The sequence below is a fragment of the Schistocerca nitens genome, chromosome 1 (genome assembly GCF_023898315.1).
Source record: "Schistocerca nitens isolate TAMUIC-IGC-003100 chromosome 1, iqSchNite1.1, whole genome shotgun sequence".
Taxonomy (NCBI): Eukaryota; Metazoa; Arthropoda; class Insecta; order Orthoptera; family Acrididae; genus Schistocerca; species Schistocerca nitens.
In genome coordinates, this window is record NC_064614.1 from 138,959,624 (window position 1) to 138,982,189 (window position 22,566).

Sequence of the window (22,566 nt, forward strand, 5' to 3'; positions counted from 1 at the left end):
TATGAAGTACGTGCCAAGCATCACTGAGAAGTATGTTAGCTGGTCTTTGTTCTTGAGGATACACACATTCCAGTTACTGTGCAGTTACTATGTTGTGCCTTCGGCTGTAGAGGGCACAAGCAAATACTCTCATATTCAGTTTGCTCCCCTCAATAACAATCTTGAATTTTTATTTGGATGAAATTTTTGTGTTACTGGTATAGTTGTAGAACACTGACAGTATTATTTTCTCATTCCAAGTAAATTTTGTCACTGTTTCCTCCAGTCTGATACCTTACATGTTGCATTTCAGTTTTCAATGCTGTTTTTGTCTTTAACTCAGATGTCCACTGCTATTTTTTTGGGTTGTGAAGGTGCTTCATGTATAAAAAGAGAACAGAGAATGAACTCCAAAGACTGGGTTTTAATTCATGCCTGCATCATAGTGTAATCAGGATGTTAAGGAGCTTTCTCTTGATGGCTCTGTGGTTTCTTGTGTAATTAAAAAAATTATTTTGATGTTCATGACAATATTACACTGTAATAGTACATAGAATAGTAATACTTCAAAGTGAAAGATTAATACCTGAAATTTTCGCTTGGCAATGGAGTGTTGATACTAGTCCTCCTGGGAGATCAAAACTGCATGACAGACTGGAACTCAGGACCTTGGCCTTCTACAGGGAACTGCTCTACTGACTGAGCTACCCAGGCACAACTCATGACCCATTCTCTCTGCTTTACTTCATCTCATACCTTCCAATTTTCACAGAAGCTCTCCTGTGAAGGTAGGAGATGAGTTATGGGGAAAGTATAGCTGTGAGGATGGTTCATGAGTTGTGCTCTGGCAGCTCAGTCAGCAAAACACTCATCTGCAAAAGGCAGAGGTCCCGAGTACAAGCCTGGCACAAAATTTTAATTTGCCAGGAAGTTTGACTGACTCCTCATGTATATCATTTGCCATTACCTTTCAAGCATTTGTCATTCTGCTACAGTTGTACCATATACCTACTTCTACTGATTATAACATATTATAATTATAACAAATTATGTTTCTGTGATTGAGGTTTTTTATCATGATGAGCTGAATAATGATAAATTCTAAATGTGTCTTAGATGTCGGAGATGTAGAGAAACATTTCCCTGGCCTGCTGAAAGCAACAGTAGAGTGGTTTAAGATTTACAAGATACCAGATGGAAAACCAGAAAATCAGTTTGCATTTAATGGTGAAGCAAAGAATCAAGAATTTGCTCATCATGTAATTGAGGATGTTCACAAGTACTGGCAAGGTTTGGTGAAAGGGGAAGCTGAAGCAGGAGGCATATCATGGTATGTTCAAAGACTTCGTATTTTCTTATGTATTGCACATTATAAGAATTGTTGTCTAGTACTTAGCTTTAGGAGATGAAATTTTTGTTATAGCTAAAAAAATAGTTCCTTTTCAGGGCAAGAGGAAGGATAGTTCAAAAGGGACAGGCAGATCACTTAGACCTCATGATGAGAGGGTCCTGTCCGTTGTGATTCTGAGGAGAGATAAAGATCTTCACTATGCAGGGAAATATTGCAATATAAATTTCAATCAAGTGGTCTTCCATTAGGTTTTTTTCCCCCTGTAGATATGGCCTTGTTCCTCAGTTATCTTCTAAGTTCATGATGTTCTAGTAGTGGAATTTGTCTCCCTTACAGGTGTCCATTGTATTAACTTACAGTGGTACAGTTGTCATTAAAGTTTGAATTTCAGTGATGGCTACTTGGAAGACACAAGCCTTTAAGTTGTATATTCTGATGTTAGGGTAACCAAGCATGCATATATATATATATATATATATATATCTCTCTCTCTCTCTGTTATATATATATATATATATATATATATATATATATATATATATAGAGGGAAACATTCCACGTGGGAAAAATTATATATAAAAACAAAGATGAGGTGACTTACCGAACGAAAGCGCTGGCAGGTCGATGGACACACAAACATACACACAAAATTCAAGCTTTCGCAACAAACTGTTGCCTCATCAGGAAAGAGGGAAGGAGAGGGAAAGATGAAAGGATGTGGGTTTTAAGGGAGAGGGTAAGGAGTCATTCCAATCCTGGGAGCGGAAAGACTTACCTTAGGGGTAGACTTACCAAAATGCAGTCTTTGTTTCGCCTTCCCCACAATATTATCTATGTGGTCTTTCCAATTTAAGTTGCTTGTAATTGTAATTCCTAGGTATTTAGTCGAAATTGACAGCCTTTAGATTTGTGCGATATCTCTTATATCCAAAATTTATCAGATTTCATTAGTAGCCACCTGGATTACCTCACACTGTTCTTTGTTCAGTGCCAACTGCCGCTTTTCGCACCATACAGAAATTCTCTGGATCATTTTGTAATTGTAGTTGATCGTCTGGTGATTTTACTAGACAGTAAATTACAGCATCATCTGCAAACAATCTAAGGGGGCTGCTCAGATTCTCAACTAGATCATTTATATAAATCAGGAACAGCAGAGGGCCTATGACACTACCTTACAGAACACCAGATATCACTTCTGTTCTACTCAATCATTTACCGTCTATCACTACAAACTGTGACGTCTGAGAGGAAGTCACGAATCCAGTCACACAACTGAGATGATACTCCATATGCACGTAATTTGATTAATAGTTGAAATCTAGGAATATAAAATCGATCTGAGATCCCTTGTCGACAGCACTCATTACTTAATGGGAATAAAGAGCTAGCCGTGTTGCACAAGAACGATATTTTCTGAATCAGTGTTGGTTGTGTATTAATAAGTCAATTTCTTCAAGGTGATACATGATGTTCGAGTACAGTATATGCTCCAAAATCCTACTGCGAACTGAGGTCAGTGATATGGGTCTGTAATTGAATGGGTTACTCCTATTTCCTTTCTTGAATATTGGTGTGATCTGTGCTACTTTCCAGTCTTTAGGAGCAGACCTTTCGTCAAGTGAGCAGTTGTATATTAAGAAAGGCGATATTGTGTCTGCATATTCTGAAAGGAACCTGATTGGTATACCAACTGGAAAAAAGGACAGGTATACACTCGCGCTCGCTCGCGCGCGCACACACACACACACACACACACACACACACACACACACATCCACACATACAGCCACAAGCAGACATATTTAAATATGTCTGCTTGTGGCTCTGTGTGTGTGTGTGTGTGTGTGTGTGTGTGTGTGTGTGTGTGTGTGTGTGTGCGCGTGCGTGCGCGCGAGTGTATACCTGTCCTTTTTTCCCCCTAAGGTAAGTCTTTCCGCTCCCGGGATTGGAATGACTCCTTACCCTCTCCCTTAAAACCCACATCCTTTCATCTTTCCCTCTCCTTCCCTCTTTCCTGATGAGGCAACAGTTTGTTGTTGCGAAAGCTTGAATTTTGTGTGTATGTTTGTGTTTGTTTGTGTGTCTATCGACCTGCCAGCGCTTTCGTTCGGTAAGTCACCTCATCCTTGTTTTTATATATAATTTTTCCCACGTGGAATGTTTCCCTCTATTATATATATATATATATATAAAAAGAAAGATGATGAGACTTACCAAACAAAAGCGCTGGCAGGTCGATAGACACACAAACAAACACAAATATACACACAAAATTCAAGCTTTCGCAACAAACTGTTGCCTCATCAGGAAAGAGGGAAGGAGAGGGAAAGACGAAAGGATGTGGGTTTTAAGGGAGAGGGTAAGGAGTCATTCCAATCCCGGGAGCGGAAAGAGTAAGTCTTTCCGCTCCCGGGATTGGAATGACTCCTTACCCTCTCCCTTAAAACCCACATCCTTTCGTCTTTCCCTCTCCTTCCCTCTTTCCTGATGAGGCAACAGTTTGTTGCGAAAGCTTGAATTTTGTGTGTATATTTGTGTTTGTTTGTGTGTCTATCGACCTGCCAGCGCTTTTGTTTGGTAAGTCTCATCATCTTTCTTTTTAGATATATTTTTTCCACGTGGAATGTTTCCCTCTGTTATATATATATATATATATATATATATATATATATATATATATATATATATATATATATATATATATATATATATAATAGAGGGAAACATTCCACGTAGGAAAAATATATCTAAAAATAAAGATGATGTGACTTACCAAATGAAAGTGCTGGCAGGTCGACAGACACACAAACACACACACAAAATTCAAGCTTTCGCAGCAAACTGTTGCCTCATCAGGAAAGAGGGAAGGAGAGGGAAAGACGAAAGGATGTGGGTTTTAAGGGAGAGGGTAAGGAGTCATTCTAATCCCGGGAGCGGAAAGACTTACCTTAGGGGGGGAAAAAAGGACGGGTATACACGCGCGCGCACACATCCATCCACACATATACAGACACAAGCAGACATATGTAAAGGCAAAGAGTTAGGGCAGAGATGTCAGTTGAGGCGGAAGTACAGAGGCAAAGATGTTGTTCAGTGATAAGTGATGTACGAGAGGTGGCAACTTGAAATTAGCGGAGGTTGAGGCTTGGTGGGTAACAGGAAGACAGGATATATTGAAGGGCAAGTTCCCATCTCCGGAGTTCTGACAGGTTGGTGTTAGTGGGAAGTATCCAGATAACCCGGACGTTGTAACACTGCCAAGATGTACTGGCCGTGCACCAAGGCATGTTTAGCCACAGGGTGATCCTCATTACCAACAAGCACTGTCTGCCTGTGTCCATTCATGCGAATGGACAGTTTGTTGCTGGTCATTCCCATATAGAAAGCTTCACAGTGTAGGCAGGTCAGTTGGTAAATCACGTGGGTGCTTTTACATGTGGCTCTGCCTTTGATCGTGTACACCTTCCGGGTTACAGGACTTGAGTAGGTGGTGGTGGGAGGGTGCATGGGACAGGTTTTACACCGGGGGTGGTTACAAGGGTAGGGAAGGTGGTTTGGGGATTTCATAGGGATTAACTAAGGGGTTACGAAGGTTAGGTGGATGGTGGAAAGACACTCTTGGAGTGGGGAGGATTTCATGAAGGATGGATATCATTTCAGGGCAGGATTTGAGGAAGTCGTATCTCTGCTGTAGAGCCACATTCAGAGTCTGATCCAGTCCCGGAAAGTATCCTGTTACAAGTGGGGCACTTTTATGGTTCTTCTGTGGGAGGTTCAGGGTTTGAGGGGATGAGGAAGTGGCTCTGGTTATTTGCTTCTGTACCAGGTCGGGAGAGTAGTTGTGGGATGCGAAAGCTGTTTTCAGGTTGTTGGTGTAATGGTTCAGGGATTCCGGACTGGAGCAGATTCGTTTGCCACGAAGACCTAGGCTGTAGGGAAGGGACCGTTTGATGTGGAATGGGTGGCAGCTGTCATAATGGAGGTACTGTTGCTTGTTGGTGGGTTTGATGTGGACGGACGTGTGAAGCTGGCCATTGGACAGATGGAGATCAACGTCATGGAAAGTGGCATGGGATTTGGAGTAGGACCAGGTGAATCTGATGGAACCAAAGGAGTTGAGGTTGGAGAGGAAATTCTGGAGTTCTTCTTCACTGTGAGTCCAGATCATGAAGAGGTCATCAATAAATCTGTACCAAACTTTGGGTTGGCAGGCCTGGGTAACCAAGAAGGCTTCCTCTAAGCGACCCATGAATAGGTTGGCGTACGAGGGGGCTATCCTGGTACCCATGGCTGTTCCCTTTAATTGTTGGTATGTCTGGCCTTCAAAAGTGAAGAAGTTGTGGGTCAGGATGAAGCTGGCTAAGGTAATGAGGAAAGAGGTTTTAGGTAGGGTGGCAGGTGATCGGCGTGAAAGGAAGTGCTCCATCGCAGCGAGGCCCTGGACGTGCGTAATATTTGTGTGGCAAACGAATCTGCTCCAGTCCGGAATTCCTGAACCATTACACCAACAACCTGAAAACAGCTTTCGCATCCCGCAACTACCCTCCCGACCTGGTACAGAAGCAAATAACCAGAGCCACTTCCTCATCCCCTCAAACCCAGAACCTCCCACAGAAGAATCCCAAAAGTGCCCTACTTGTGACAGGATACTTTCCGGGACTGGACCAGACTCTGAACGTGGCTCTCCAGCAGGGATACGACTTCCTCAAATCCTGCCCTGAAATGAGATCCATCCTTCATTAAATCCTCCCCACTCCACCAAGAGTGTCTTTCCGCCATCCACGTAACCTTGGTAACCTCTTGGTTCATCCCTATGAAATCGCCAAACCACCTTCCCTACCCTCTGGCTCCTACCCTTGTAACCGCCCCCGGTGTAAAACCTGTCCCATGCGCCCTCCCACCACCACCTACTCCAGTCCTGTAACCCGGAAGGTGTACACGATCAAAGGCAGAGCCACGTGTGAAAGCACCCACGTGATTTACCAACTTACCTGCCTTCACTGTGAAGCTTTCTATGTGGGAATGACCAGCAACAAACTGTCCATTCACATGAATGGATACAGGCAGACACTGCTTGTTGGTAATGAGGATCACCCTGTGGCTAAACATGCCTTGGTGCAAGGCCAGCACATCTTGGCACAGTGTTACACCGTCCGGGTTATCTGGATACTTCCCACTAACACCAACCTGTCAGAACTCCGGAGATGGGAACTTGCCCTTCAGTATATCCTGTCTTCTCGTTATCCGCCAGGCCTCGACCTCCGCTAATTTCAAGTTGCCGCCGCTCATACCTCACCTGTCTTTCAACAACATCTTTGCCCCTGTACTTCTGCCTCGACTGACATCTCTGCCGAATCACTTTGCCTTTACAAATGTCTGCTTATGTCTGTGTATGTGTGGTTGGATATGGGTGTGTGTGCGAGTGTATACCTGTCCTTTTTTCTCCCTAAGGTAAGTCTTTCCGCTCCCGGGATTGGAATGACTCCTTACCCTCTCCCTTAAAACACACATCCATTTGTCTTTCTCTCTCCTTCCCTCTTTCCTGATGAAGCAACCGTTGGTTGCGAAAGCTAGAATTTTGCGTGTATGATTGTGTTTGTTTGTGTCTCTATCGACCTGCCAGCGCTTTCGTATGGTAAGTCACATCATATTTGTTTTTAGATTTATTTATCCTGCGTGGAATGTTTCCCTCTATTATATGTTCTGGTGTGCAGAGCGGTCTGAGTTATAGTTGTGATTTGGGGGGGGGGGGGGGGGGGGCGGGCAGGTGTTGTCTCAAAGTGACCTGTTTTTACATTTAGTGATTTTCTGTTTCCTCTTCGTTTACTGCTCTCACGTCAAATGAAATTAAGACGGATTTCTGTAGCTGGGAGCTATCAAGTGAATTAAAATACATTCACATCACATAATTATGGAAGGGTAAACTGTGTTACTAGTTTCAGATTTTATTTTATTTCCTTCTTACTGACACTCGCGCATTAATTGCCTTGCAGGACAATTAAGCTTTTTTGTCAGTTTGATACATAAATTTGGCTTTTATTAAGCTTCCTGCTTAGGCTGTCAATTTATTCCACACTATTGGCTAGTTTCAACTGTTCGCTGCATTGCAGGTGCACGTTTTCATCTTCCAGCACGTATGGCAGTATGCCATAATAAAGAACCGAACATGAGATAATACAGTACTGGTACTCCAAGAAAATTTACATCCGAAAACCACACAGAAAGTGTCATATCTGGTAGAACCCTATGTCATTGAGAATCTGGATATACGAATGTGCACTGTAAGGCGAACTATGCATTTTAGTATGGTTCACGAAATTCTGACGCTCTTAGAGTATCTTCTGATGTCTTGTTTCTTTTATGACATAATGTAAGATTTTTTAATGTTTTACACGTACGAACATACAGGCTTCCTACATCACCGTAGCTGCGCAAGCACGGTTGACGCCTCTTACCTGGCGCTCTCTGACAAATGCTGAAATGAATCATTTCTAACAGTTCACGGGAAAATATTGCAAATTGTTGTTCAGAAAGCGTTATTTTCAAAGCAAGGTGAACTATGTGCAAGAATGTACAATGGATTTCTTAGTGTTTGGTCTCTTTTAAAAATCAGTTCTTTGATGACGAGCCATTTAGAAGAATTTCGAGCTCAGAAGATCAGAGATTCATGTCGGTATTAAAAATTTCGCTAGCGTATTTGTGTGATGTATCTTAAAGTGTAACGTGCGCTAAACAGATCAACATTATAATTGAAAGCTTAGCTTCTCTTGTAGCTTATTAATCTTAGAGACAAATATTATATGCGAAATCTTTGCTTTTCTTGTAGCAACACTATGTATATTATTTAAAGCATCAACTTTTCCTGTTGTTTGAATTCGAATTTAAACTTTTGTAATACAAGAATATGCAGCGTACTTGTTGCTGCACATCAAAGATCTTCCCAAAACGTGTTTTTTTTCCCTCCTGAGTATCGTTTTCTAAAGTTCCGGGAAATTCTACGCTGCTGTATAAAGCAATATCCTATAAAAGGATAAGTTTTACAGTTCAGAGGGAAAGTATACTGTCACATAATATGGCAAAAGCGTATTTTCACCTGGGAGAAAATGTATTTTTAACCGGGACATCTGGGAAAAATCCAGGAATTTTGTCTCCTTGTTTGCATATTCACCCTATGAAAATTCAAACAAGCCTGTGTGTATTTGGATTGTTTTTGAAGCATTTCTGGAAAGTTCTCAAATGTTTTACAATGTATAATCTTGATGAAGTTTGTAGTCTGAATTTTTATCAACAGACTGTGCAGTAATGAAATGAAATGGTAGCTTGTACTGAATTTAACGACTGTTTCCTGTTAGACATTTTTAAAGCAGTTGCATGTACAGTGTGCAGCTGTTTGTATAAACATTGAATGAATGTCCTGGAATGCTGGTATTTATACAAACATGCAACATTCCAGAATATACAAACATAAGAAAATAAATTCTAAATACCAAATAATTGGTGCTGGTTGGGTTTGAAACAATACACTAGCCAGCAACAGTAACCACTGTACTTCTCTGTACTGCATGTGCCAAACCTTGCAGCAGTATCATTGACACTTAAATGTAAAGTTCAAAAAAAATTTTGTACGTTGACAGATAATCCACAACGGGTTATAACTTGCTATATTTTAATATTTGGACATCTACAGCCCACTGTTCTGTACCTTTCTCACTACAGTATTTCCACCTGCTCCTGCAGATTTTTGCATCTGCCTCCCTTACACTATTATTGCATACTATTACATGTAGAAAGTACATAAGTTTGTTAGATGTAAAAAATTATATGATACATGATCCTGGAAGAATGGTTTTTGTAAACCATAGTAGAATTTCTGTTGTACATATTTTAATGCTATTTATTTTTTCTGTTTTTCAGTGTTAATGTTACGATAGCAGACAGTTCTTTCAGAATTGAAACGGAAGATGCTGAGGAAGTAGTATCGAAAAGCCCAGCACCAAGTGCGGGATCAGAACCTGAACCTATTGGTAAGAATGTTACATGGAAGTAAAACTATCAACATCATAAGGAAAAGGATAGATTGTTACTCACTGTGAAGATGACATGTTGAGTTACTGACAGGCACAATGAATAGACTGTTACACATTTAGCTTCGGACCAAAGCCTTCTACACACACACACACACACACACACACACACACACACACACACACACACACACACAGTCCATTACACCAGCAAGCACACCTCACCTCATGCACACATAAAGTAACTCTAGCAGCTCGTAATGGAATACAGATGTCATGTTGAATGGAAGCAGCAGTCTGGAGGGGTTGGGGGAGGTATAGCAGGGTACGGATGGAAGGAGAGAGGAGCACTATTTGCAAGTGTGTGCAGGCACTAGACTGCCAACAGGAGCAGTGTCAGGAAGCTGTGGATCGGGGTGGGGGGGGGAGTGGCGGGCAAAAAATAAGGAGTGGAGCAGGGAAGGGGAAAGACTGGTGGTTGTTTTGGCAGAGGGCAGGCCACAAGGGGAATGAGGAGACGTTAATAGGAAATATTCACATCCCCCTCCATTTGTGTGGCCTTCTGCCAATGCACCAGCATGTCTTTCCTTGCTCATCTCCTTTTCTGTTCCCCCACCCCACGTCTCTGCCCAATAGCCTCCTGACGCCACACCTGGTGGCAGAGTTGGCATGTCTCCTCCTAGTCCCTGCACACTCTGCCACAAAGTGCTTTTTCTTTCTTCCCACCTGCACCCAGCTATCTTTCACCCTTCCCCACCCCCACCCCTTCACATTACTGCTTCCATTAAACATGACAATTGCATTCCAGTCCAAGCTGCTGGAGATAACTGTACTGTGTGTGTGTGTGTGTGTGTGTGTGTGTGTGTGTGTGTGTGTGTGTGTGTGTGTTTCCTTTTCTGAAGAAGGCTTTGGCTGAAAGATAAATGTGTAACAGTCTCATTGTGCCTGTCTGCAACTCATTGTCATCTTCACAACGTGTAGCAGTCTATCTCCCTCCTTACATTAATGTATGGAAAGTTGTGGTTCAGGATTAAGAATTATTTAGAAATGAAGGACACGACTCACCAAAAGGCAGAACCACTGAGTCAACAGGTACACGAATGAAAAGGTACAGAGATGCTTTCTGAAAGGTAGCCAAGTGCTGTACCTTTTGTTTGTGTACCTGGTGGTGATGCAGCACTTCTGCCTTTCAGAGAGTTGTCTCCTTTATTCCTAAAGAATTCATATATTTCCTTATATTGTTGAAATTCCAACTTGGAGTTTCCATTGTTTCATTTAGAATTAAAACTACCACATTCTACACATGGAAGATACTGTCGGGCTGGTCAAAATATTATTAACTGTGATAGAAACACCTTATTTATGGAGTTAGCTTACTTGTAACATAAAAATGTTCACAGATTCTCTTTTTGTAATATATTGTTTCTAGACATGTACTCAGCCACCAGTAAGTCTGTGTTACCCTGATCCAATGTCCTGTCGGACTATATGTAAATTACTAAAGTAAAATATAAACTAAAATTAGTGAAATAGGTAGACATCGAAGGTCATTGTTGCCTATAGGAATAAGGAAAGTGACAGAAATTCATCTGCATCTACACAGATGTCCACAAGCCACCGTATGATGGTACCCTCCTGTGTCACTACTAGTCATTTCCTTTCCTTTCCTTTTCCACTCGCAAATAGTGATGCAGAAAACAACTATCTGCTTGCCTCCATATGAACCCCAATTTGTTGGATCTTATCTCCATGGTCCTTACGTGCAATGCATGTTGGCAGCAGTACAGTCACTCAGCAGTCAGCTTCAAATGCTGGTTCTCTAAATTTTCTCAATTGTATTCCTTGTAAAGAATGTCATTTTCCCTCCAGGGATTCCCATTTGAATTCTCAAAGCATCTCCGTAACGCATGCTGTTAAAACCTGCCGGTAACAAATTTAGCACCCTGCCTTTGAATTGCTTTGATGTTACCTTTCAATCTGACCTGGTACGGATCCCAAATACTCCAGCAGTACTCCAGAATAGGTCACACCAGTGTCATATATGCAGTCTCCTTTACAGGTGAACCACCCTCCCTAAAATTCTCCTAATAAACGTAAGTAGACCATTTGCCTTCCCTACCACAGCTCTCATGTGCTTATTCCATCCCATATCACTTTGTAATGTTACACCCAGATATTTAAATGATATGACTGTCAAGCAGGACCCTAGTAATACTGAAACCAAACTTTACAGGTTTGATCTTCCTACTCATCAGCATTAACTCGCATTTTTCTACATTTAGGACTAGCTACTATTTATTACAGCAACTGGGAATTTTTTCTAAGTCGTCTCGTGTCTTCCTCCCGTCACACAGCTTCAACACTCCTTATCATACACCAAGCCATCATCAGTAAACAACTGCAGATTGCTACTCACCCTGTCCCCGAAATCATTTTTGTATATAGAGAACAGCAGTCATATCACACTTCCCTGGGACACTCCTTACAATAGCCTTGTCTCTGAACACTCGCCATCAAGGACAACATACTGGGTGCTGTTATTTAAGAAGTCTTTCAACCACTCACATAACTGTGAACTTATTACATATGCTCGTACATTCATTAACAGCTTATGTCAAATGCTTTCCAGAAATCTAGAAGTATGGAATGTGCCCGTTGCCCTTCATCCATAGTTGTTCTCAGTATACCATGTGGGAAAAGGGTTAAGCTGAACTTCCCCATGAGCTATACTTCCTAAAACCCTGCTGATTCGTGCACACAAGCTTCTTAGTCTGTCAAGTTCATTATATCCCTTCTTTTACCTTTCTTATATACTGGGGTCATCTGCACTTTTTTCCAGTCACTTGGGACTTTGTGCTGGGCAAGAGATTCACAGTAAATGCAAGGTAGATAAGGGGCCAGTGCCATACAGTACTCCTTGTAAAATTGAACTGGGGTCCCACCTGAATCTTGTGATCTATTTGCTTTTAAATCTTTCAGTTGTTTCTCTGTACCAGGTATGCTTATTATTGTGTCGTCCACACGGGAGTCTGTTCGATGGTCAGACGCTATGTTTGTACAATTGTCTTGTGTGAACAATTTCTTGAACATGAAATTTAAAACGTAAGCATTTGTTTTGCTGTTTTCAACTGCCACACCACGCTGGTCAACAAGGGACTGCATGGAAGCCTTGGACCCGTTTAGTGATTTTACATATGACCAGAATTTTCTGAGGTTATCTGCCAGATCGTCTGCTAACGTGTGATTGGGGTAATTGTTTTGTGCATAGATCTTTTCAGATGCACGAATCTCTACTAACCTTAGATTGTCGTCATTTGTGTGTTCCCTTTTGAACCAAGAGTGCAACAGTCTCCTTCTCCTTAGCATCTTACAGATTTAGTTATTAAACCATAGTGAGTCTTTTCCATACTCTATTCACTTACTAGGTATGTAACTCTGCAGACCACAGTTTACAACCTGCTTAAACTTTGCCCAAAATTCCTCTGTATTCATCTTACTGGTACTAAGTGATGACTATTCACTGTCTACGTGACATGTTAATAACTGCTTATATGCTCTATTAGCAGAAACTCTCCTAGCCTTCTCAACTGATTCATTAACTTTCATAATCATTGTTACTGTAATGACATCGTGATCACTAATCCCTGTTTTCGTACTGACCTTGTTTGTAAGGTCTGGCATATTCTGTTGCATGTGGGCTGCCAAGCTAGCTACTCAAGACAGCTATCATAAAACACATTGAAAGTATTGCACATAACTATACCACCCCCCCCCCCCACACACACACACACACACACACACACACACACACACACACACAATCCGTAGACATCCCAATCTCTACTCAGTAGGTTAAAGTCGCATCCAACTAATGTTGCATGATCTGGCTATTTACGCACTATTGTCCCTAGACTTTCTTTGAACGACTCTAGAACTGTTATAGCAGAATCATGTGGCTGGTACAAACATCCAGCAATTAACTTGGTTTAACCTCCTCCTATTATAAGTGACAAGATAACTTCTGTCAAACTCAACTTCATCCTCACAAGACAAAGTTTTTGTCAACTGCAGTTAACACTCCCCTTCCTATGGTGTCTAAATCATTTTTACGATACTCGTTCCGTGACTCGCTAAATATCTGAGCTTTCCACTTCAGGTTTCAGCCAGCTCTCGCTCCCAAGAATAAATTGAGTCCGAGAACTTTCATGGAGGGCAGTAAATTTGGCAATCTTATTACAAATACTTCGACAGTTTACTGATAAAATTGACAGTCGAAGTGTGTCCATTCTGAATGCCATTTGATTTTTCTTGCTGCGTATCAGAGCACTTCAAACTACTGCCTAGCCTAAAAAACCCTCATGTGCTCCACAAGTACTCTGCTACCCGAGTAGCTGCTTCCTTTGTGTACTGCACCCCTGACCTATCAAGGGGTATCCTACAAATCCCTACACAATAATGCAGGTTTAGAAACCTGCAGTGAAGATAATCACAGTCGACAAAGCCTGTGATGGAGACCCTCCACTTGGCTCCAAACCAAAGGACCTCGATCAACTCTGGGAATGATGATGCTAATTGCAAACTCTGCTTCCACCCCATGCACAAGGCCATCAGTCACCACCACCACCACCACCTCTGCCAGCTGCCTGTAAGAACAGAGAATTGCCTCAGAACCCATGTGACAGGTGTCATTGGTGCTGACATGAGCCACAACATGCAGACTGCTAAAATAAAACTTAACTATAAACTAGGTACACCCACCAGTGTAGCTAGTGCAAAGGCCACGATGACACTGATGCCGTGCACCTCACCCATCTGGTGCTAGAATGTCACGTACAACCAGCACAAGGTCTGAAGGTGCACTTCATGTAACAAGGTATTACTGTTCAGATGGACTGCACTTTCTCAGGCACAGCAACTTTCTCTCATTAAATTGTTCATAATTGTATAAATTATTCGATTCCAAATGTGTGATTGGTTTATCTTCAAAGAGCAATATAATAAAAAGGACCTAGCTTAAAGATTTATTTTTCCTATGTACTTCAGTTCTTTGATAGATCACGAATTTTAAAATAATAATAATAATGATGATGATCAGGTGTAAAAGGTGTGTGAGAAAAGTAATGAGACTGACAACACTGCAAACAATCTCTCAATGCTGTGTTTTACTTCTGTATACCATGTGTTCTGTGTCATCCCTTCCAGATGCTCAGTTTCAGCTCCGTATAGCCATCAGGCGATTTTTGAGAGTGCCGTCAGTGAAGTTATGTTTTTGTTGCATGTTACGAAAAAGGAACGGTTGAATTTAGAGCAATGTTGTGCAATCAAGTTTTGTTAAACTTGGGGAATTCGCAAGTGTGGCCTTCGAAAAGTTGAAACAAGCCTATGAGGAACATTCCTTATCAAGAGCACATGTTTCTGTGTGGCAAAAATCATTTTGGGAAGGCCGAACACCTTGAAGATGAACCTCCTTCAGGGAAATGTTCAACTTCAAAAAATGTCCAATGTGTGCATGCTCTTGTGAGATCAGACTGACATTTGACAATAAGGCTGATGGGTGACCTATTAAACTTACACATGAGTGATTCAGTCATATGATCACAGGTGATGAATCCTGGGTTCTTGAGTACGATCCTGAGACAAAAGTGAGGAGTGGCACACAGACATCTCCTCAACCAAAAGAAGCTCAAATGAGCAAGTCAACGATCGAAACAATGCTGACCCGATTTTTTTGACAATAGGAATACCATGCATAAAGAATTTTTTCTTCCAGGACAAGCTTAAAACCAAGTGTTTCACAGAGATGTCATTGAAAAAGCACAGGAAAAGGGCGAATTAAATGAGATTGGTCATCGCAGACAAGTCGATGCTGCATCATGACACTGTCCCATGTCACACTGCCATTTCGATCATGGAATTTTTGACCTCCAGAGGCAATCCTGTTGTTCCAAAGCCCCCTAGTCACCTGATCTGTGCCGTTGTGGTCTTTCATTTTCTTATGTTGAAAAATGTCTTAAAAGGATGGAATTCCCGGACTCTCGGACATTTAAAAGAACGTGACTGACATGTTAAAGGCCCTACCATTCAAAGCTTTACAGCTCTGCTACCAAGACTGGGTAGAAAGACTCTGCCAGTGTATAGTTGCCTTAGGGAACTACTTTGAAACGGATAATGTTGTTTGGAAAAAAGTTTTCTCTGAAAATTCCTCAGTTATTTTTAAAAGAACAAGATGAAGTTAAAACAAACTATTAGTAAAATGATAGTACTAGCTCAGGAAGAAAGTCTAATCAGATCTAGGGCTTTCTCTTATCAAAGTGGGAAATTTTCTTCAATCTTATCTCTCTTATCCAAAACCCAGCTCATTAAATTGGATCTTTATATTTGTCAAAATAACTAAAGGAACATTTTCAATTACAGAGTTGGCATGGTGCTTAACACACTGGACTCGCATTCGGGAGCATGGCGGTTCAAAACTGCATCTGGTCATCCTGATGTAGGTTTTCTGTGATTTCCCTAAATTGCATCAGGCAAATGTGAGGATAGTTCCTTTGAAAGGGCATAGCAGATCTTCTCCCTCCTTCCCTCATCCAATGGGACTCATGATCTCGCTGTTTGGTCCCCTCCCCCAAATCAACTTATATTTGCAGTTAAGGCTTTATTGAAAGATAAGACATGAGTAAACACCATACAGTAACAGGGACTCGTCACAAGGAAATGCCTGTGATGTTTGCAACAGGCAGTTCTCACACACCAGTGCTTCGCTAAATTCCTCCAAAACATAATTCACAAATTAATGCAGTGGCAAGTTACTTTTCCTTTTGATCTGAGGGCTTCTCCTCGTGTGATGAATCAGTTTGGTTACAAACAGTCAAACCGGAGCTAGCAAACAAATACGTCACATGTCTCAGCAACTGGAGACATCCATCTAATAAATACCACATGCAGGCTACCAAAACACAGACAAATTTAACATGGAATCACTGCCGTGCTTTCACCACACTTGTCTTCTGCAGTCGTAGAGGGGTGATGTAATACTTCTAGGCAGAAGTTGTGCAATAACAGATTCCAACATTTGACTATCACAACATAAGAGTAAATTCAGCTGAAGTCAGCTTCCATATCAAAAGTGTAGGTGAATTTACAGTCCTCCCCAAATTAACGTGTAGACACAATACATTACCTTGTTTGTCACTGCACCAAACACGCCACATCGCCAACATCTGTTTAAACAACAGCAGTCATCCATTGTGCATGTTCTGGTGTCTATACAGTGTGCCATCAAAACTCCACAAGCTGTCCTGTGGTGTCTGTTAGCAATTTTCCACAAAGCTCCTTTGTTCCTTTCCAATAGTGTTAGTTTTGGACACTATATGCTCCCAGACCCAATTGGCGGGCCATTACTTTCTCTTCCTCCTCTGCAGCTCTGGTATTCTGGCCCCAGAAGCTGGCCATTCCTGCCAGATGGCACGTAAGTGTGCTTCCAACAGACGATCAGCCACACTGCAAATGTGAAATGTGCGGACAACTGGCAATGTGGGAAAGTTAAAACACCAGTAGATAAACAAAATGCTGGAAGGTATCCGGAGGATTCATCATTTGTGCAAGGACTCCAGGTTGAACCTGAATAGAAATAAATGCAACACATGGCCGTAAACAGTGTTTTACTATAAACACTCAGGTCTAACCATTCAGTGTAACCTGAAGTCGAATAATCACATGTGCCAGCCTGAGATGTTTTTGGAGGGTCTTGCAGAAATGTAAGCCATTCACGAAAGGAGTGGCTTACAAACAGTTGAGCAACTGAGTGGTGAGTATTGATCATCAGTACAGGACCTTTAGATTCAGATTAACAAGAGAGATGGAGAAGATCTCTCGAAGAGAACAGTGCATTCGAGGCCAATCATTTCAGGAAGTGTAGGACAACATACTACTTCTTCTTCCCACATACCTCGCAAAACTGCTACAGGAGAGTGAGATAGTTCGAGCTCGTATGGAGGTTTACCAACAGTCGTGCCATCACACACCCTTCCTGAAAGGAACAGGAAAAGGGTAAAACTTACCTGAATGATCCTCTGCTACATGCTACAAGGTGGCTTAAAATATAATGTAGATTCTGGAAGGCCTCCAAAATAACTATACGCAGCTATTACAGCATACCATTGGAATGAACACACATCCTTTTACAAATTACTCCAGATTTGGGAGTAAGTGGGAGTTGGAAGGTGCCAAAACCGTAAAAGAGTGGGTTCCCCAAAGACTCAAAAGTTTCCTATTTTGCCATTTCCAAAAACCACCCTTGTGGACAGGTGGTGGTTGTCTGCTTCTCTTCTGCTGCCCAATCTGTGTTTGTCTCTTTTTGTCCAGTTGTCCCGGTACACACATGTAGTGTACAACACTTGTGTTGCCCTTTGTAAGAAATTCATAATGAAGTCTGTTTTGCATATCAGAAAATACGGACAACCTTTTTGGTATAAGAAATTCTCACTTTATTTGGTGCAGGATGTCACCTGCTACTTCCTCCTGCTGTTCAATTTGTGGCAGGAGCTGGTGGGCTCAAGTCATATTCACAGAACTGAACTGAAACTATAATATTTTTTCTTGTTGGAATGCCCGCGCTCGTGGTGGGACTGGGTGTCACTATGTGCATTGTTAGTATATACCATTTTATGTACAAAAAATTACTGTTGAAGTTCTTCAGAGTATATTTGAATACCTGAAGATTTCTAAGCTCTCAGAATGAGTACTGATAAGTTCTGGAGGCAACATTCGCGAAACTTTAAATTGGGTTTCTTGTACATTTATTTGTAAAGGCCACCTCAAATGGCCAGTCCAGCATAGTAGTACCTGATTTCAAAATTAAATATCTCAAACTAAGATTGATAAATCAGTGGAACAAATGAGATGTTTATTTTGAAAGCTGTAAGAATTTTATACAGAAGTTTTGAAATTGTTCAGAAAGCTAACAGATAATAGCAATATGTAATGCATTTAAAGTGTGCTGCAGCTCAGAACAATGAGTTCCACTATAGAAACTTGAAAGAATGTTAGCATACTGGAAGAAGAGATTGAAATTAAGTACTCCATAGAATGTGTCTTTCTTGTAATGGAGTACTGTGGCTAGAACACAGTCCTACATCAGCAAGGTGCAGTTTTCAAACTATGTTTAATGTTACAAAAAGACTCAGTGTGAAAACCACTCGCAACCTCTTCACCAAATTCCGAGAGACATGCAGTGTGGCTGATGACCTGGTGGGGAATGTTAGACCCAGGAAAACTGTAGTCACTCCTGAAAATATTGGTACAGTGTCCAGAATTATTTAGCAAACTCAAAGGAAATTAGTCTGGTGAATTGCAGGAGAGACTGAGTGGAAGTGTTCCAGCATGAAAAAAATCAAGACAGCTTAAACATGTTTCCATTCAAAATCCAAAGCCACCAGGCTATACCTCCATGAGCTGTGTGATTGAGGACTGACAGTTTGAAACATTCCCACAATGACTGATACGAAGCAGTTGATATTGGCTGCATATGGTTCAGATGATACACACTTCCACAAGAATGGTGTCATTACTAAACAAAACTGGTGATTCTCTGATATGAAGCAGAGGTACAATTGGCACTCTTTTCATGCAAAAAATGATTACCAGTGAACAACATGTTGTAATTTTGGGACAGTTTGTCTAGACACATGTGGCATTCGAGGACCAACTGGGCACTGAGTTGTGCATGCTAGATGTTGCCAACCACATGGCACAAGACAGGTGTTTCGCTGTCTTGATGAATACTTCGGGTTTAGTCATGGTTGGATTATTGCAGATTTACTGGTGCAGGGTTAGATTGGCCCCATATTTGCCCGATCTGACTCTTGACTACTGTTTGTGAGGCACTTCGAAAGGCACTGCCTGAGAACCATGCCACCCCACTGGATGAGCTTGAATTGATAATCTTTGTGGCTTTGAATCAATTTCCATGAGACACTAAAAGATGTGATGGCAAATCTTGTTAATTTGTGTCACCTCTGTACTGCAAGCGGTGGACATTTTGATAAGACTGTGAGATTGCAGACTACTTGCATAAGACGAGTCAAATTATGCACGCCGCTACTATAAGTAAGAGCTTCACAGTGTACAGCACCATTTGTTAGCAATGAAACTTCCATATAAAATTCGTACAGCTTTCACAATAAATGTACCATTTGTTCCACTCATCTTTCGACCTTGGTTTTTTGAGATTTAATTTTTAAGAAAGTTGGTTGCTGGACTTCCCATGTAAACAGTGCAGTTTGCCAAATGGCTCAGTGTCTAATGAAACTGAGCCTTGTGTAGGGAAACTCAGGTGAACAGGCATGACTTGTCAGCTAGCCCAGTTGGATTTCCAGGTGATACAAAATTGTCTGCCACACAGGCCCATGTGAATTTCCCCAGATGGTGGGGTTCTGCTCAGTGTGAGCCATTCATCTAGTTAGATTGCTTATGAGTTACCCAGAGTCGATACGTGACAGGAGTGTAGTTTCCTATTCTTTGGTCAATTTCATTGTAGGCTATATATCTAAACATTGATAAATCTGTAGGGGGCCTTTCAATTTAAGGAAATACTAAATATTTTATTTTTTGTGTCTGTTGCTACCAAGGCTGTAATTTCATTTTTGGTGTCTGTTACTTGTACTGAAATACAGTCAATTGTGAATCAATGGAATAGCAATAACATTATGGAAAAGACTGGCCATTCCCCCTCTCCCGCCCCCCCTCTCCCGCCCCCCCTCTCCCGCCCCCCCTCTCCCGCCCCCCCTCTCCCGCCCCCCCTCTCCCGCCCCCCCTCTCCCGCCCCCCCTCTCCCGCCCCCCCTTCATAAGCACGTTTTGTCTCACTCCAACAGTGTTAAGCAAAGAATAGGTTGCTACACGCTGTAAAGATTGCCCGTTGAGCTGCAGACAGGCACAACGAAAAGACTGTTACACATTGTAGCTTTCAGCCGAAGCTTGAGTGCCAAATAACAACGAAAGTAATTTTTCTCAATACAATTGACTTCCACTGTGAAAGTATTTTCATTAAAAACATTTATCTATTTACCTGAGGTGACAAGTCATGGGATATCTCCTAATATCATGTCGGTCTCCTTTTTCCTGGCCTAGTGCAGCAACTCAACATGGTATGGGTACAAGTCATTTGAAGTCCCCTGCTGAAATACTGAATCATGCTGCCTTTGTAGCTGCCCATGATTGTAAAAAATATTGCTATTGCAGTATGTTGTGCATGAAATGCCTTCTCAATTATCTCCCATAAATCTTCTATGGTATTCTTGTCTGGCAATGTGTGGGGCCAAATCAGTTGCAAACAGTTGTGGCTCGGTGCCATGGCACATCATTGTTAGGGAATATGAAGTCCATGACTGTCTGCAAATGGTCTCCACGTAATCAAACAACAGTTTTCAGTCAATGATCAGTTGAATTGGATCCACACCATTATGGACCAACCCCAGCTAGCACAGTGTGTTGTTGAAAACTTTGGTCCATTGCCTCGTGGGGTCTACACCACACTCAAACCTTATCAGTTCTTGACAACTGAAATCGGGACTCAACTGACCAGGCCACAGTTTTCCAGACACCTTGGGGCCAACCAATATGGTCATGAGCACAGGAGTCACTGCAGGCGATGTCGTACTGTTAGCGAAGGCACTAGAGTTGGTCGTCTGCTGCCATAGCCCATTAACACCAAATGTTGCCACACTGTCCTAATGGATATGTACATTGTACGTCACACATTGATTTCTGTGATTATTTCATGCAGTGTTGCTTGTCAGTTAGCACTGACTACTCTGCCCAAGTGTCACTGCTCTTGGTCATCAAGGGAAGGCCATTGGCCACTGCATTGTCCTTGGTTAGAGATAATGCCTGTAATTTCAAACAATGGAAACTCCAGGTAGGAATATCAACAATGTAGGGAAAGGTAAATTGCTTCTTACTGTAAAGAAGACACATCAGGTTGCAGACAGGCTTGATTAAGACACACTCATAAAGTTTTTGGCCACGCACACGCAAGCAAGCAGGCACACGTTACATGCACACAACTGCCAACTCCAACATCTTGGACCGGAATGCATGGCTATTCCATCAATTCGAAAACAAAAGCCTTTCCCCTTACCTGATGCTTCACCATCCCATTGTCAGTTGCAGTGTACCTGAGTCATCTTTTCTGGCACTAGCATTTAGGTTCTCTTTTATCTGCATAACTACAAATGGAACAGTTACCTAATATAACAACCTCTCTTCATGATTGGCTGTGGTCTTTCATCGAAGAGTCTTCACACTACATTTTCAGGCTACTGTGAAAAGGCAGCGTGGCTCGTTCATCCTTCAATCGTACAAGCATCTTGGGAAGCACTATTTCTTGAATTACTACCACTGTGTGTCCAACGAATGAGAATAAGGCATGGTTCTCACCAAGGCAATATAATAAGAAATTTAACGCATTGCTGTGAAGGTCACGTGATGCAATGGGACAGTTATCCATGTGACACTTGGGTCCCCACAGGATAACCAGATAGACAAAGCAGGTGATAGTATTGTCACTTTGCAATGCCAGCCTTGCGGCAGAAAACTTCCGTATATTTTGCACATTTACTAGAGACTGGAAAGTGGTACGGCTGTCCTTCCAGTGTTAAAAACAATTTTGTTATGTTAGCTGCATTTGGTATTCACCATTTATCGTAAGATGGGCCAAACATAAACTGGACAGTGATTGCATTTTTTTACTGCAGACTTCTCAAAAATAAGTCCTGTTCTGCTTAATTTGGAGTATTACAATAACTGTGGGCAATGTTGGGAAGAAAACCAGTTCCTTATCAGACTTCCTGGCAGATTAAAATTGTGTGCCGGACCGAGACTCGAACTCGAGACCTTTGCCTTTTGCGGGCAAGTGCTCGCTGCAGAGTGAAAATCTCGTTCTAGTTCCTTATCAAGCTATAACAGACTGTAAAATGCAAAAATTCATTTTTTTTTTTTTTTTTTTTTTTTTTCCCCCAAGTAGTTTCATGAAATTGTATGAGAGAGACTGCACAGCTGACAACATGCACAAATCTCAGAACAGTAGTTTTGATGTTGTAGACGAAAGGTAAAGTTTACTTCAAAGTTGACTACAGAGATGGATGTAGATGACCTGAAATCTACCTCCACGAGTATTATATGATAGTTGTGTGGAGCAAAGAGCACTCCATGT

At 41.6% G+C, this 22,566-nt stretch overlaps 1 protein-coding gene across 3 annotated transcripts in view; it reads left to right on the plus strand.

Annotated features, from left to right (window-relative positions):
• LOC126243332 (inorganic pyrophosphatase) overlaps nt 1-22,566 on the plus strand; it is a 139,417-nt gene that overhangs the window by 115,691 nt on the left and 1,160 nt on the right. For all 3 annotated transcript variants that reach the window (XM_049948156.1, XM_049948157.1, XM_049948155.1), the window contains 2 exons: nt 1,096-1,309; nt 9,248-9,357. In XM_049948156.1, coding sequence (XP_049804113.1) covers nt 1,096-1,309; nt 9,248-9,357 — 324 coding nt within the window. The remainder of the gene's footprint in view (nt 1-1,095; nt 1,310-9,247; nt 9,358-22,566) is intronic.